The sequence below is a fragment of the Phalacrocorax carbo genome, chromosome 2 (assembly GCF_963921805.1).
Source record: "Phalacrocorax carbo chromosome 2, bPhaCar2.1, whole genome shotgun sequence".
In the NCBI taxonomy this organism is placed as follows: Eukaryota; Metazoa; Chordata; class Aves; order Suliformes; family Phalacrocoracidae; genus Phalacrocorax; species Phalacrocorax carbo.
Window position 1 is genome coordinate 118,922,564 of NC_087514.1, and position 13,260 is coordinate 118,935,823.

Sequence of the window (13,260 nt, forward strand, 5' to 3'; positions counted from 1 at the left end):
CATTCCTAGTTGCTTTTTACATAAAGCATAAATATAATGATGCTTTTCTCCCCTCGTAAAAAATCATCAGACTTTTTTTTTTGTCTTTTTTCAATAAGTGAAAAACTATCCATGTTTGGTACTTAAGAAACCTCAAGGGTTCTATGTCCAAGTTTTATGTGTCCAAAGAAACCAAGTCTGTAGGGGCTACAAAGGAACTAATGTCTAATGCTGTAATCATTTAATTTAGCTCAAAATCATAGTTCATAATAATTTTCTAACAAGATTTTCCTACTTTTTCTATTCTTGAAGTATGTATTTTTCATAATCTCTGTTAGTTCTTAATTTAACTCATCATATCCCTGCTGTTCTTGGAATGGTAAATCTAAAACATTAAGTCAAATTGTACAGATTTTTAGTTGTTGGAGTCTTGTGTTCCAGTCCAGATTATAACCAGTGTGAGCATGAGCTTTCCAATTTTGTTTCATCGTCTATGAAAGTTAATCAATGCCATATAAAGGTTCTGCTCAGGGGAAGCTGGGGATTTTGCATGCTAGATCAGACTTGAATTGCATCAGTGGATCTGTATAAGAACAACTTGACAGCATCTGTTCACATCACTCTGCCTTTGTCAAGGCATGGTAGTCTTTTATCTTTACAAGGACCATTTTAAAGCAGGACAAGGGAAAACGTCAGGTTGGAGGTATTATTTTTTTGGAGGCTGTATGCATTAAAACCCAAATTCCTCAGTAAACTGCAGCTGCTTGGCAGTTCCTAGGCATTTGTCCAGTTCACCTGGGCATCACAGGCACAGCTGCTCAGGTGTTTGTGTCCCTAGATATAAAAACATGTATGAAATTGGTAATTGCTTGGTTGCTTACATACTTCTCCTGTACAGTAATTGCCATTTAAAGGTCAGCACTTTCCAATATGTTCTGGGTGTCGCTGGTTTTCCTAATAGCAAGAAGATGAGTTATCTGTAGTAATGGTTCTTACCCTTACAAGTGTATAAATATTTGCAATTATTTGAGTTGTCATAGCATGAAATGTGGCAGTGAAAGATCTGGGTTCAGCTGTACTAGATGAACTTGAAAAGAACATGTAATGAAAAGGCGGCCATCCCTAACCCATGGAGCATATCAATGAAAGTTGGATATAACTCCAAAAAAACTTTGCAGTCAGACTCTTTGTGATTTTACAGGGAGATATAAGGGATGAGAGATGCTGGAATTCAGGGATCTTATTCATGAGTTGAATTTATTAGCCCATAAAAGACAGTGGCACTCAAAAAAGAGTTACGGGAATCAACATTTAAGAGGGACTGGAAGTTACTTGTCAGAAGCTATTTTAGGAGAAAAGTTTATGAACAGAGACTATGAAGGACATTTGAATATGAGAGATCTAGGGAATTGTGAACTTGAGGGGAAATCTAGATATGCAGAGAACCTGTTGTGTTGTTTTACAGTGTGTGTTCCTAGCTGCTTCTAGTTTGGTGTTGGTGGGTTTTTTTAATCTAACACTACCAGGACCCTCTATAGTAGCTCCTAAACGAACATAAACATAGGATCTGAGCCAAAATTGGACCTGCTGTGGTAATAAAAAATTATTCCAGTGGATTTCCCTGTTCCTTTTGTAAGGGGAAGTCATATGAGACCATCAGGATGAGCCGTACCTGAGAGGTGGCGGTCTCATCACACACAGCAAGGTGAGGACAGGCAGCTGCCTGGGAGCTGCAGAAGGAGGGATCTGAGGGGCTTGGGAGGTTTGTGTAAGCTCAGTATGTGGCCTCATTTTGCGAAAGCTGATGTTTGAGGCCAGCTGGGATCATTGTTTGGACAGAGTGAAACTAGTCTGAAGTGGTACCTCAGGGAGTCGTTGGCATGCAGATGACAGATGAACCTGCATTTGCAGATGAGATCACCAGCAACAGGGTGGCAAGTGTTTAGTTTTAATGTCATATTGCTGTTGGGCTTACGAGCATGTGTAACTTGTCAACACTATGTGGAAGTCTCCTTGTAGCACTTTTGAGACACCTTTTGCCAGGCAAGACTGCAGGTTACTTTTGCTAATGAAGTTGCTGTGGACAGCAGGTTCTAATGGGTGTGAAGAGATTGCCCTATCCAGTTCTGTGTGTGTGTAAATATTTTAAACTCGCTAGTTACAGAGGATGGAGGCTATGATAATGGATATTTTCTGGGTTATAAAGACATCTTATGTTTCCTGAAAGTGAGATGAGACCACTGCAAACAATAAAAAACAAATCAAAAAATCAAACAAGAGAGAGAGCAGTCTTCTGTTCAATAATTACCCCGTGGTTTTATGAATCTCCTCTTATGCTTAGACAATGCCCCTTAGAGTTGGTAATTTTACAGTTTTACAACAATCACGGAGCTTGTCTTTGTGTGCGTTATGTATATGCTGAAGGGCAGAGAATAGCTTCAAAGTGGAAGGTGTCAAGAAATGTCCAAAATCAATTATCCATTATATAGCTTGTGGGAGACATTCCTTGTCTCTCTGTGAACAGTCCTCGAGACAGTGTGGCTTTCAGACTGCCAGGAAACTGGTACGTTTCCAAGTTAACGGTGGAAATTGCTTTGAACTTAGAATAAACCTGCACACACATACAAATTAGAAGAAAACAAAACACGTTGAATGAAATCTTGGCCTTATCAAAGTGAAAAGGAGTTTGCTGCTGACTTCAGTGGAACAAGAATTTTATCCATAAAGAAGAAAAACAAAAAAGATTTTTGAACTCTAAAATCAGAGCTAAGCTGTCTGATGTAGGTTTTTTTTTTGTCACAGATACCTGCTTGTTTTCACATGTATTTGCAGGATCTGAAGGCCACAAAGTCTTTGTAATTGTGTGTCTGCAATCCCTGACTGCAATATGCTTGCCAAAGCACACCTGGAACACTCATGCTTTTGTAACTTTCATTTCTTGTTTTTATGGTCCAGCAGCATTGCTCAGGCCTGTTCAAATGAGTTGGCAATTAGTAACATAAATATAACTTGTCTGACTTGATTTGTTCTTCCCACACACACGTTTTGCGTCTGTCTCTCTCCGGCTGAACCATGTGTAGAGAGAAGAGTAGTAAGGAAGCATGCTGTGATGGGGGAATGCCAGGAAGGTTTTTACAATTTTAGAACGAGCTCTCGTACATTATGAAGAGAGCAAAAATAACTTGTGGCCATCCTAGTGCGGCATCTCTGTGAGCACACTGTCCTCGGGTGCTCCTCTGTTACACTTGTATAGCCTGGCAAGAGTTACCATTAGTTTTCGTTAAACAACCTGCAAATTGTTTGCACCTCAGTGCTTTGAAGGGTCCTGTCCAATGTGCCTGCTTCAACCACGTCTAACAAATGCCAGATTAAACACCTCACAAAAGGCCACTATAGATATCTGGGAATTTTTGTTGCTGTTTTTAGTTGTTCTGGGTTTATTTTTTAAAAAATTCCTGCCACAGATATAAAATTGCCCTAATAGCTAGAGTGCTCTGTTGGTAAATGAGAGTTCAGGCTTAACTTCTCTGACCTGGAGGGCCACGCTGCCTCTTGCCTCCCTGCCGAGTCCCTGTGCCCTGGTGTTATTCCCTCGCTGCATGGGAACCATCCAAACCTCCCTGCCTCTCCCCATCCAGTGGAAACTGTGCTGCAGCAACACAAATGTGACCTTCACTGCTTCCCTAGAAAAGGGGAGAGGACTACAGGAAAGCACAGGAGCCCACAGCCTGGTGTGGGGGCACTGAGAAAAGGCTTGGAGTTGTGGTCTCCTCTGTCTGGACCATGAGTTTTCATTTGCTGTGTTAGCAGTCTCAGCTCCAGAGAGGAGAGGGAAGTCAGATATCTTCGTGCTCAACATGCAGGTTTCCATGCCCTTCAGCAACTGATCACTCCCCATGCACTGTGCAGGTATCTCAGTCTCTGCTCAGGATTCCTCTCTGGGGGCTGACACCTAGAATGTAATCCTTATAGCGTCTACTTTATAGGCTTCAGATGCTTTATTTGGTCTGGCCCTTCATTACGCAAAGGTAGGTCTACATTACTTTGTGAGAGTAAACAAACGTGCAGGCCTATAGAAGTGACGGATCCATTTGATCCGTCATGGGAGGTGACAGATCTGCTGGATATATCTCCTCTGGGCAATGCCAACTCAATGTGTATGCTTGGAGAGGGATTTATTTTGAAAGAAATATTTATATTCAGTAAGTTAGAACGCAATCAATGGATCCATTAGTTTTATTTCACATAGATGCTCACCCGAATGACTCCCTCTTTGCAGTATATTCTTGGTTAGCATGCTCCTCCGTTAAGAAGGAACAGCTGCATATTTCTGGCCGTGTTGTCGTGAGTTGTGAATGACAAACCAAGTGACGTGTTTTATTTGATTACTGCAGTGCCTGTGAATAGCTCAGCGCTGACAGCCTGGGAGGAAGAGTACCATTAAATGCCCTGGGATAGGCATAAGATGAGCCGCAACACTGGAAGATTTTCTCCTCCAGCCCAGGCATTGTGCCTCATTTCTGAAGTTACCATCCCATTGACTTATTTGCTGGGCTGTCACATCAGCTATAGTGATGTTTTTGACGCCACTATGTTTTCTGACATTTGTTCCTTAAAAAGTAGAAATACGGTCACACTAAGCAGCTGTGAATAGCCATCAACTTTCAATCACCACCAGCCCAGACAGCATTTGAAACAGCAGCTTTGGGTGGGGATGAAAAGCTCTGCATCCTACTGACAGTGCCTTCAGCCAGTCAAAGGTATCAGCAGGAATGAGAAGTCTGAAATGCACATTTAAAATTGTGGGGACAGCACGTACTGTGAAGACATTATTTGAAATGGTGTCTAGGGGTTAATAGCAGCGTCCTTAATTCTTTACATTTTTTGATTCTGAAAACTTATTATTTTTAAATATATTTCATGTCCTACATAGGGTCCCAGTTAGTGCACAGAAAAAATACATTGGTGATTGTTTTTACTGCAGTATTAGCTGAAGATACAATTCCCATTCACAGAAAAGCCTCCAGCTGGGCGTTAAGTGGTACTTTATTCACAGCATGTGTTGATATTCAAGCAATGTTAACATTGGACCTACGAGTATCTGGTGGTTCTGATAAACCAGCCCACAGCAGCTCCTGTGTTACCCGTGTGGCTGCTCTCAGCCAGTGTTGGTAAAGTTGAGCAAGAACTTGAGCTAACTAATCCTACAAAAGTAATTAGCTTCATTGTATTACCTTTTGAGGAAAAAGTAAAGAAGCATCACTTTATGAGGTGAAAATATTGAGGGTGTTTGGGAAACAGAAAAAGCCAGTTTGTGAGAAAGAGCATTTATGAAATGCCTTGCTCGTATCTGTGCATACAGGCGTGGTGATGGCTTGTAGAAAAGTATCTGTTGAGCACAGAAGTGGTAAACATCTTCAGCAGTTGTTTATTTAAGAAGATAAAACTTGAAGGTGCAGCAAAATATGCTCCTGAGGCCTTTCTTCAACCAAAAAAGTTTCCTTATTTTTACCTGATCAATATTTTGCATTATTTCCCGGTTTACTTCACAGGCATCAAGCCTACGGTTTACTTGAAACCTCAACAAAGTGGGAGAATTTCTTTCTCTTCGAAATGGTGCGAGAGCAGTTTACTAGTTAGGTCATTTAACTCAGTCATAAATTACAAAATGTGAGTTATGAATAATCAGATAAAGCAGTTCAGTATTATGAAACCAGCCCTAAGAAAAGTAATTGTCTGTAGGTTTCCATGCTTTCTCGAAACTTGAATTGCAAAAATAACTTCTTAGACCAAGAATCCAAAACTCATCAATTTATTAGTGAAGACGATCTTCCAGCTATGTTTTATATTTTCTCTTTTCCTGCACTCACCTTTAGCAGCACCATAAAACCTCAACAGCGATCCTAAATTTTAGGAAATACTGATCTTTACATAACAATTATGGTATTCCTTATGGCTCATCCTTGTTTAATAGAATTGAAGAGAGAAAAGGTGCTGAATGGCTATTAGTTTAATAAAGAAATATCCGTTTGAAATTCTTATTGAAGTGCAGTGACTGTACAACTAAACTGAGATTTAATTACATTTTTAATTAAAGGAATAGCTATTGATTATGTCATTGGATATGTGTTGTAGCCAGCCCTAACAAATAGCAATATTACATGAGATCATTAAACTAGTTGTTAAAATTCTAAGTGAACAAGAACTAGAACTGGTGTGGATAAAAGACACAGCGATGCTGGGTAGAAGAAAAAGATAATGAAATGTGAAAAATCCATTAATTTCTAAAAGTTTGGTTACTGATGGGTTTATGTGCTGTCACAATTTATTTTTATCTATGGAACAAAATGAAGACAGAACCAGAACAAATTTTAAATAAGAAACATGGGTAAAGTGTTATCTTGGGTCTTGAAAGTAACAGTGATTCAGGCAATATTTTTCATGAGCTTTATGTGAAGCCGGATCTAATCTGTCGTATGCAAGAGACCTTCTGATCACTCAGGGAGCAATCAGATCTACTATGCAGCCTGATATAAAGGGCAAATAAGTGCTAGCGGTCCGAGCAGTAAGAGCATGGGAGCACTGACAGAAACAATAGGCAGCTGTGTCCAGCTGGCTGCAGGGCACTGGCAGCTCACCCTGTATTCAGCCCGCAGCTTTCCTGCTACTGCAGCGTTGATCCTCTCCCAGGCCTGTGGTGTGGATGCCTGGTGAAAGCAGTTTTCTGGACACTGGTGATCAAGAGTGGGCGTGGAAGCCCACGTGAATCCATACAGACGCGTTTCGCCTGTGCAGGTTCTCCGTTTGTGCATGCAGGTGGCACTGCCGCCTGGATGGGTCTGTTCTTCGCCAACACCACTCGGCTTGTGCGAAGCTGTCAGTTGATGCTCTCAAGAAAATCTGTCCTATATTTGTTTTAGACTTAGTTTAAACAGTGCGTCCATGATGTTAAAGGTCTGATCCTTCCCCTCCTTGTGGTCCCACCTTTACTGCTGAAAGATTCTTACTAAAACATTTTATTAGGGAGGGGAGTAGCCCCTACGGATGGATATCACAGCAGCCTGTTGCTTGTGGCTGAAAGCTGCTCTCCGAACAGTGAGGTATAATAGGGAGATGGGGCAGATGATCTCATGGGTCTTCCGTTCTGTCCATTACGATTCATGAGCATATAAAGCCGTTTTAATCCTTTCCATTCAAATGCATTGTGTCCACAGAAATGTATTCTTAATAATGGCACAAGGCATGCTGCAACACGGGCAAGCTTACAGTCAGACCCTGTGACTCCGCTGGACTAAGTTATTGTTTTAAATAGAGCAATTTAGAATCAAAATTTTTTCTTGGTACAGGTTTTATAGTTGAGCCTATTTTGAATGTTCTGTCTATGCATAATGCACAAAAGCTAATTTGTTAAAAGGCTCTGAGGGGCGTACAGATGTCAGCACCCGAGAGTTGGGATGTATTAGAATTAGAGTTATCTGTAACCTCTATTTGACCTCAGAGTTTTATGGAGCATGATCAAGTCTTCAGTGCCCTTCCTCCCGCCGCGACCTCTTCATCTTTCAAGCATGCAGGATAAACAAGGGCGGCAAATGCGGTAAAAGCGAAGAACGTGGCAGCGGCTGGTGAGCTGCAGAAGTTGGGGGAAGTGTTTGGTAGAGGCACGAGCACTCTTTAGGAATAGAAGGGAACATCTTGTGGTGAAAGCACTTTCCCCCCCTGTATTCCACCTGTATTGCTACTATTACGTGGGGTGTTGTTCTCGCATTCAGAGCCCAGATTACACAACATCTTCTGTGTCTTAACGGGTGACAAATAAAAAAGAGTGGATTACTGAAATATCAACTGAAAGGGTCAGATATAAACCCCACAAAAGTAAGAAAGTTTAATGACCTGTTATCAGGATTTACCAATGATTTGTGCTTGGGTAATGGCATCGCTGGTTTTTTTTCAACACACAGGATACATTTTACTTTACTTCAGACAGGTCCCTGTTCCTGTTTCTGCTTAACCACAGGATGTTATGATTATAGATGTAGTGGCAGTGTTGTTGCAGAATCGCTGCTGATAAATTACGGTAGGATGGCAGCTGTAAATACAGCTTCTCTTGTGATTTAAGAGGGAGATGTGACAGCCTATGGCCCAGATGCTTGATCAATGGTAAATAGGGCCAGCTGCAGCACGCTAAAGCTTATAAGTCCTTGCCAAATTTTGGGATTAAAAGTTGTTGTTTCAAGCGTCAACTCCTCCAGTGTTGAAGTAATCAGCTGCTCCGGTCCTCCTCTTTTCCTTTCTCTTTGGCCAAGATTTATTTACCTTTGCAAGTAGGAACTGACACGCAAACCTTTTGTTGAGTAATTTTTTGAGATACGAGAGCTTCTTCAGCAAGCTGCCAAGTATTCAGTGTCTGTCTGCACCACAGTGCTGTGCGACTCCATGTTGTGTCCCCCGTGACCTTCCCGTTCACCTGCTTAACTGGTCAGGAAACGTGCGGCCGCCTGGAGCTGTGTGGTTACACTGCTTGAAGCTGGAGAAACAATAAACCAGTCATTTCAGATTAGCGTATTAACGCACACCAGCAGCAAAATCAGCTATAATCAGGATTCACTTGACACAAAAGTGCATGTAGCTCTGGTCGCTCAGTCCCCTGCTCTGTAGGCGCCAGTCCTGTGCAGGTAATATACCTAATGTCTGATGGGGGATGAGAAAAATTTCAGTACGCAACTCATAACGTTGCAGTGATTTTAACCTCGCTCGTCTCTGAGAAGCCCCACGTGTCCTGATCTGAAGGCTGATACAAGCTTGGTTATTTTTTTCCCTGAAGTGAGAAATGGAAATGACTGCCTCCCCCAAGATCTCCCTGGAATTCAGATTAAATGGGGCTTGTATTTGCATTGGAACTAAGGATTAAATCAGGATTGGCAGACTGTGATGTGTGAATTTGCACACGTACCGGGACACAGAACAAGAGTGAATCTCATTAATTAGGTCAAAACATTTTAGATGGCCGGTGCCTAAAATTCAATCCTGTTCGGTAGAAGAGGCTTTCTCTTGGGTCTCTTTAATGTCACATTCCATTTAGAATTGTAATAAATGCTAGAACTTGTTTCCCTCTCCCCTATCCCACAAAAAAAACGACAGAGAGGAATTTCTTGCTAAGCCTTTGATAACGGTTCTTTCTTTTTGTTCCAGATAACTTCAAACGAGAAGCGCTCGGAGAGCCTGAAGAATGATGGTGATGCTCTTATCCAAGCTCTAGAGAGCCTGGCCCAAACTGCCAGGTGAGTTCCCTCAGGCTTTCAGGAATTTCCAGGGCTGAGAGCGCTCGCCTCCTCTTTTGTCTGTGATGGTCTTCTCCTGTAATCGCCTTCTGTGCAGTACAAGCTTCTCAGGTTTCTGTCCCTGGCCCCCCTCCCTACACTGCTCTCCTCCAAACTACTCTCATTCAGAGCTTGCAGGCGTTTCTGCCGCGGCGGCGGCGTGCTTTGATCCCCAGCTGCGGCGAGCCCCACTGTGCTGCAGAGTCCTGCGCAATGTGTGTGCACATGTGTCGGTTTCCTTTTTTTTTTAATATATTATTTTGTTCCAAACACTTGGCCTCAATGACAGGATACTGGTCAGTGGTTCTTGGCGGAGTGGGCTAGATGCACAATGTGATGTTTGTGCCCTGTTTTAAAGTAATTGTGTTTGGTGCACTTGCAAGATGATTAATTTCAAATGCGCAGCTGAAGAACAGAACTACTTTTGTTTAAGAATACCTGTGGCTTCTCTGAGAAGGCAGGAGACTTTGGGGAATGCCACAGCCTCCTCTGCAAGAACTCAGGTCCTAGTCCCAACAAGTTGGCCAAACCTCAGCTCATCTCCTGTAGACTTTCCGTCATCTAATCCCCCTTGGACATATGAATGAATGAATTACTGTTCTCTGCCCCTCGAAACAAATTTCACACTCCTACCGTGGGCTGTTAGGCTGCGTTTCATTCCTGGTAGAACTAAAATTGAGAGAGAAATTATAGTTTATAGATCAGTTTTTGAAACACTAAGGTAATTTTTTCGGCGCTCTTTGTGCTCCCAAATGCGGGCTTTATATGGGTCAGCTGTTTGGGAAAATTGGCTCCTCAACATTGTGACAGGGTGTACCCTGTGCTGGAAGGAAGGGGGGATGTGGGCAGCCGTGAAGAGGAAATGTTGGAACGTGGTGAGTGTAAGGAGATGCACACCAAGGACTAACCAAACCTGTCGAGAGCAGTCTGCATCCCTCTTGCATTCTCAGCTGCTGACTCATGGGTTTTTGTATGACACATTAAATTATCTAACTAAAATAAAACGTCAGCTCTCCCCAAGGGAGACACTGGCATCACCACTGAAGATGACAGTGGGGAAAGACGGGGTTTTCTTCTTTTCGAACTAGTTTTCAGTCTTTCGTAGCATTTCAGTGTTAGCTGCACTAGACAGCTCGGTTGCTGTTTTTGAGTTTGCTTTTTTGGCTTCCTCTAATTGTCTGTTATCTATACATTTCTGTACTCAGAAAACCACATACTACAGAGTCCAGAATAAACAGCACTCACTCTTATTTGACACAAGATGCTCAGTAGACCAAACTCTAGCTGATGCCGGTGACGAGTGTGTTGATACGTAAGGGTAAAGCCAAGTTCCTTTGCTGTGCCGAGCTCCCACTTTGCAGCAGTTCATGGATTTCATTTCCCCCCCACCCCTTCTTTGGGAAACACATGTCCCTATCCATTTGCCTCCAGAGCAAACTGGGAGGGGTTCGGCATGGATCTGAGGGCTGTAATGGACTCGGACATGGGTAAATTGGCAGTGGGCAGGCAGGAGAAGCCCGGGGTTAGCGAGCTTAATCAGCTTTACCTGAATGGCCGTTTTGTTTATGGAGGTTGTGGCTGTTCTGCCATCTCCCCAGATTCTCTTATGTGGCATCTTTCCCAGAACATTCCTTGTGACCTAATAAATTTGGTCTCCTCACCTGTGCTTTGAACCCGATTAAGAAGCCTCTCTGTATCTCATACAGAACTGGAAACATTTTAGAGAAGGCTACAACCGAGATCCTGGATCTAAGCCATCCTCCTAGTAGTCTGACCTCCCAGGCCCTTCCACCCACATACTATCACTGAGTTGAGGTGACTGGGGAGTGTTTTTGCTTTGCTCATTTTTTACAGACAGGTTTCTAACCTTTCGCTCTGCCCGTGCGGCAGGAGGAGGATACCAGCCAAGCACTCACGTGCCGAGAGAGGGGCACTGCTTGGCCTGCAAGCGGCGTTCGGGGCTCTCCTGCTGCCATGGAGCAGCCATGGGCTGCCAAAAGCCCTCGCTGAGATACCACCTCGGCTAGTCGGAACAGGCAGTTTGAGAGGGACACATAAACAACCCATTCTGCTTAGTAGCTACGTGGAATCAAATCCACACATTAAAATGTGGGATCATAGCCATTTATTTCTGAGTGAAGCCAGTTGCCAAGATGAATTTGTTTCAGATAACTAAATTTTCTGGTTTAAACTGCTGGTCATTAAACATTGGCTTACATAATGAGGACTGATCATTTGGGTTTCCTGGCTAGCTCTGCGTTCCCCAGAACATGGAGTGTTGGTAGGTATTTGTCATTAGCAGCAACCAAGGAAGGTGCAGATTGGTCTACCAGTGTCCTTTCTAAGCTAAAGATGAGGGATGGTAGGCTATAAAAACCCAAAGACCCCAATTTGTTTCTGTGGACTAGCAGTAATGTGTTAGAGCCTCTGTTCCAAGAGAAAAACATGTGTTTCCAGGACAAAATAGGCAAAATATGTATTAAAAACTTAGGTGAGGAAGCAAAGGGGGAAGATGCCACCATTCAGGCTCAAGCCGGCAGAGCTGTGTGTGGTAGGGCAGTCAGTCTTCCTTGCAGGAGGTGGGCAACCGCCTGCCTGCGTGGCAGAGAACCGCTGCATCGAGAGGGCTGTACATGTGAAAACACATTTGAAAACACGTTTTTCTGTCAAGCTGAACGTGTACATTCATGGCGGGGGGAGGGGCATGATAACTTGTATCTTCTTTTTACAGAGGCAATTGTGTGAGCTAGCAGATACTGTGCATTTAAGCCGAAATTTGTTTTCACACAAGATTTGTTACAGGGCAGAATCGCTGGTTGCACAGTGGGGTATGTAGTGTAGTAAGTGGCTCTTAAGAATTTTCCAGCATAGGTGAAGACAAATGTAGGATTTGAACAAAAAGTTTCCCCCAAGAATGGCTAATAGATGTTACTGTTTTTAATTCCTAGCTCTCATGCCGATGTGGCTGTTGCTTCCTTGGCATTTGAAATTCTGAGCATGGTGGCACATGAAAATCTCAAGGCTACCAAGTGAACGGCTTTTGTCTGGCCTACTCACCCACGCAAGCGTGTGCTGCGCAGCACCTCATTCCTGCAGGAGCATCGGCGAATGCGCAGAGCAGCCGTAATCGATCTAGCAGGCTGAGCTGTAGCTCTGCACGGCCGTATGTGTGCCTTTGGGAGGCTTTAGGGCGGTTGGCTGGGGGGGGTGGGGTGGTGGTGGTGGTCTTTTTGTGGTGTTTGTTTGTTTTTAAACCCCTGTAAGGATGAATTCCTGGTTACTGCTTTGCCTTGCTGGCATTATGTGATGTAGCTCAAATATTTGACAGCCAAAGTTTGAAAAGTGTAAATTAAATAAATAGTATAGTTATTTCACAATATGTGTTTCACTATTTTGAGTTGCTGGTACAAATGTTCAGCTTTTTTTTTTTTTTTTAACCAGGTGAACACCTTGGCTGTTCATTTCAAGGGGTCACCTCATGCCTATGCCTGGCACGATTCTCCATCTCACACAAGCAGGACCAACCCCTGCGATCACGTAGAGGCTGTGTGAATACATGGCACGCATGATACTTTTTTTTAAAAAAAAAAAAAAAAAAGGTTTTTACTCAGTAGGCTGGGCTTTATTTTTTTTGTGAGACTGTGTGCCCAGCACGGCACAGGTTTGGTGGAGCGTCGGTCTCAGCCGCCAATGCTCCTGGCTGGAGCTGCTTTTTGAGACTAGGGGAGCTGATGAGCCTGGCGGTTTGTCATTTATCCCCAGTAAAAGTGGATACCCCACGATGTGGCCTCTAGTGCCAGCAGGTGCCCGAGTGCGTAAAGTTAAAGTCCTTTTCCCCATGTCCCTGAGTGAGCACAGCGTGGCTAAGTCTGGTACTGTCACCACTTCTTTATTTTTTTTAATGTTTGTCTTTCCAAGCAAGAGGGGCACGTTCCTGCCACACCTCCCAGACCCAGGGGCCTCA

General features: G+C 43.3%; 1 protein-coding gene across 7 annotated transcripts in view; it reads left to right on the top strand.

The window, feature by feature from the left end:
- ULK4 (unc-51 like kinase 4) overlaps window positions 1-12,503 on the top strand; it is a 250,315-nt gene extending 237,812 nt beyond the window's left edge. For all 7 annotated transcript variants that reach the window (XM_064444057.1, XM_064444056.1, XM_064444058.1 and 4 more), the window contains 2 exons: window positions 9,169-9,257; window positions 12,245-12,503. In XM_064444057.1, coding sequence (XP_064300127.1) covers window positions 9,169-9,257; window positions 12,245-12,329 — 174 coding nt within the window. In that variant the 3' untranslated portion in view covers window positions 12,330-12,503. The remainder of the gene's footprint in view (window positions 1-9,168; window positions 9,258-12,244) is intronic.
- Window positions 12,504-13,260: the final 757 nt, after the last annotated feature.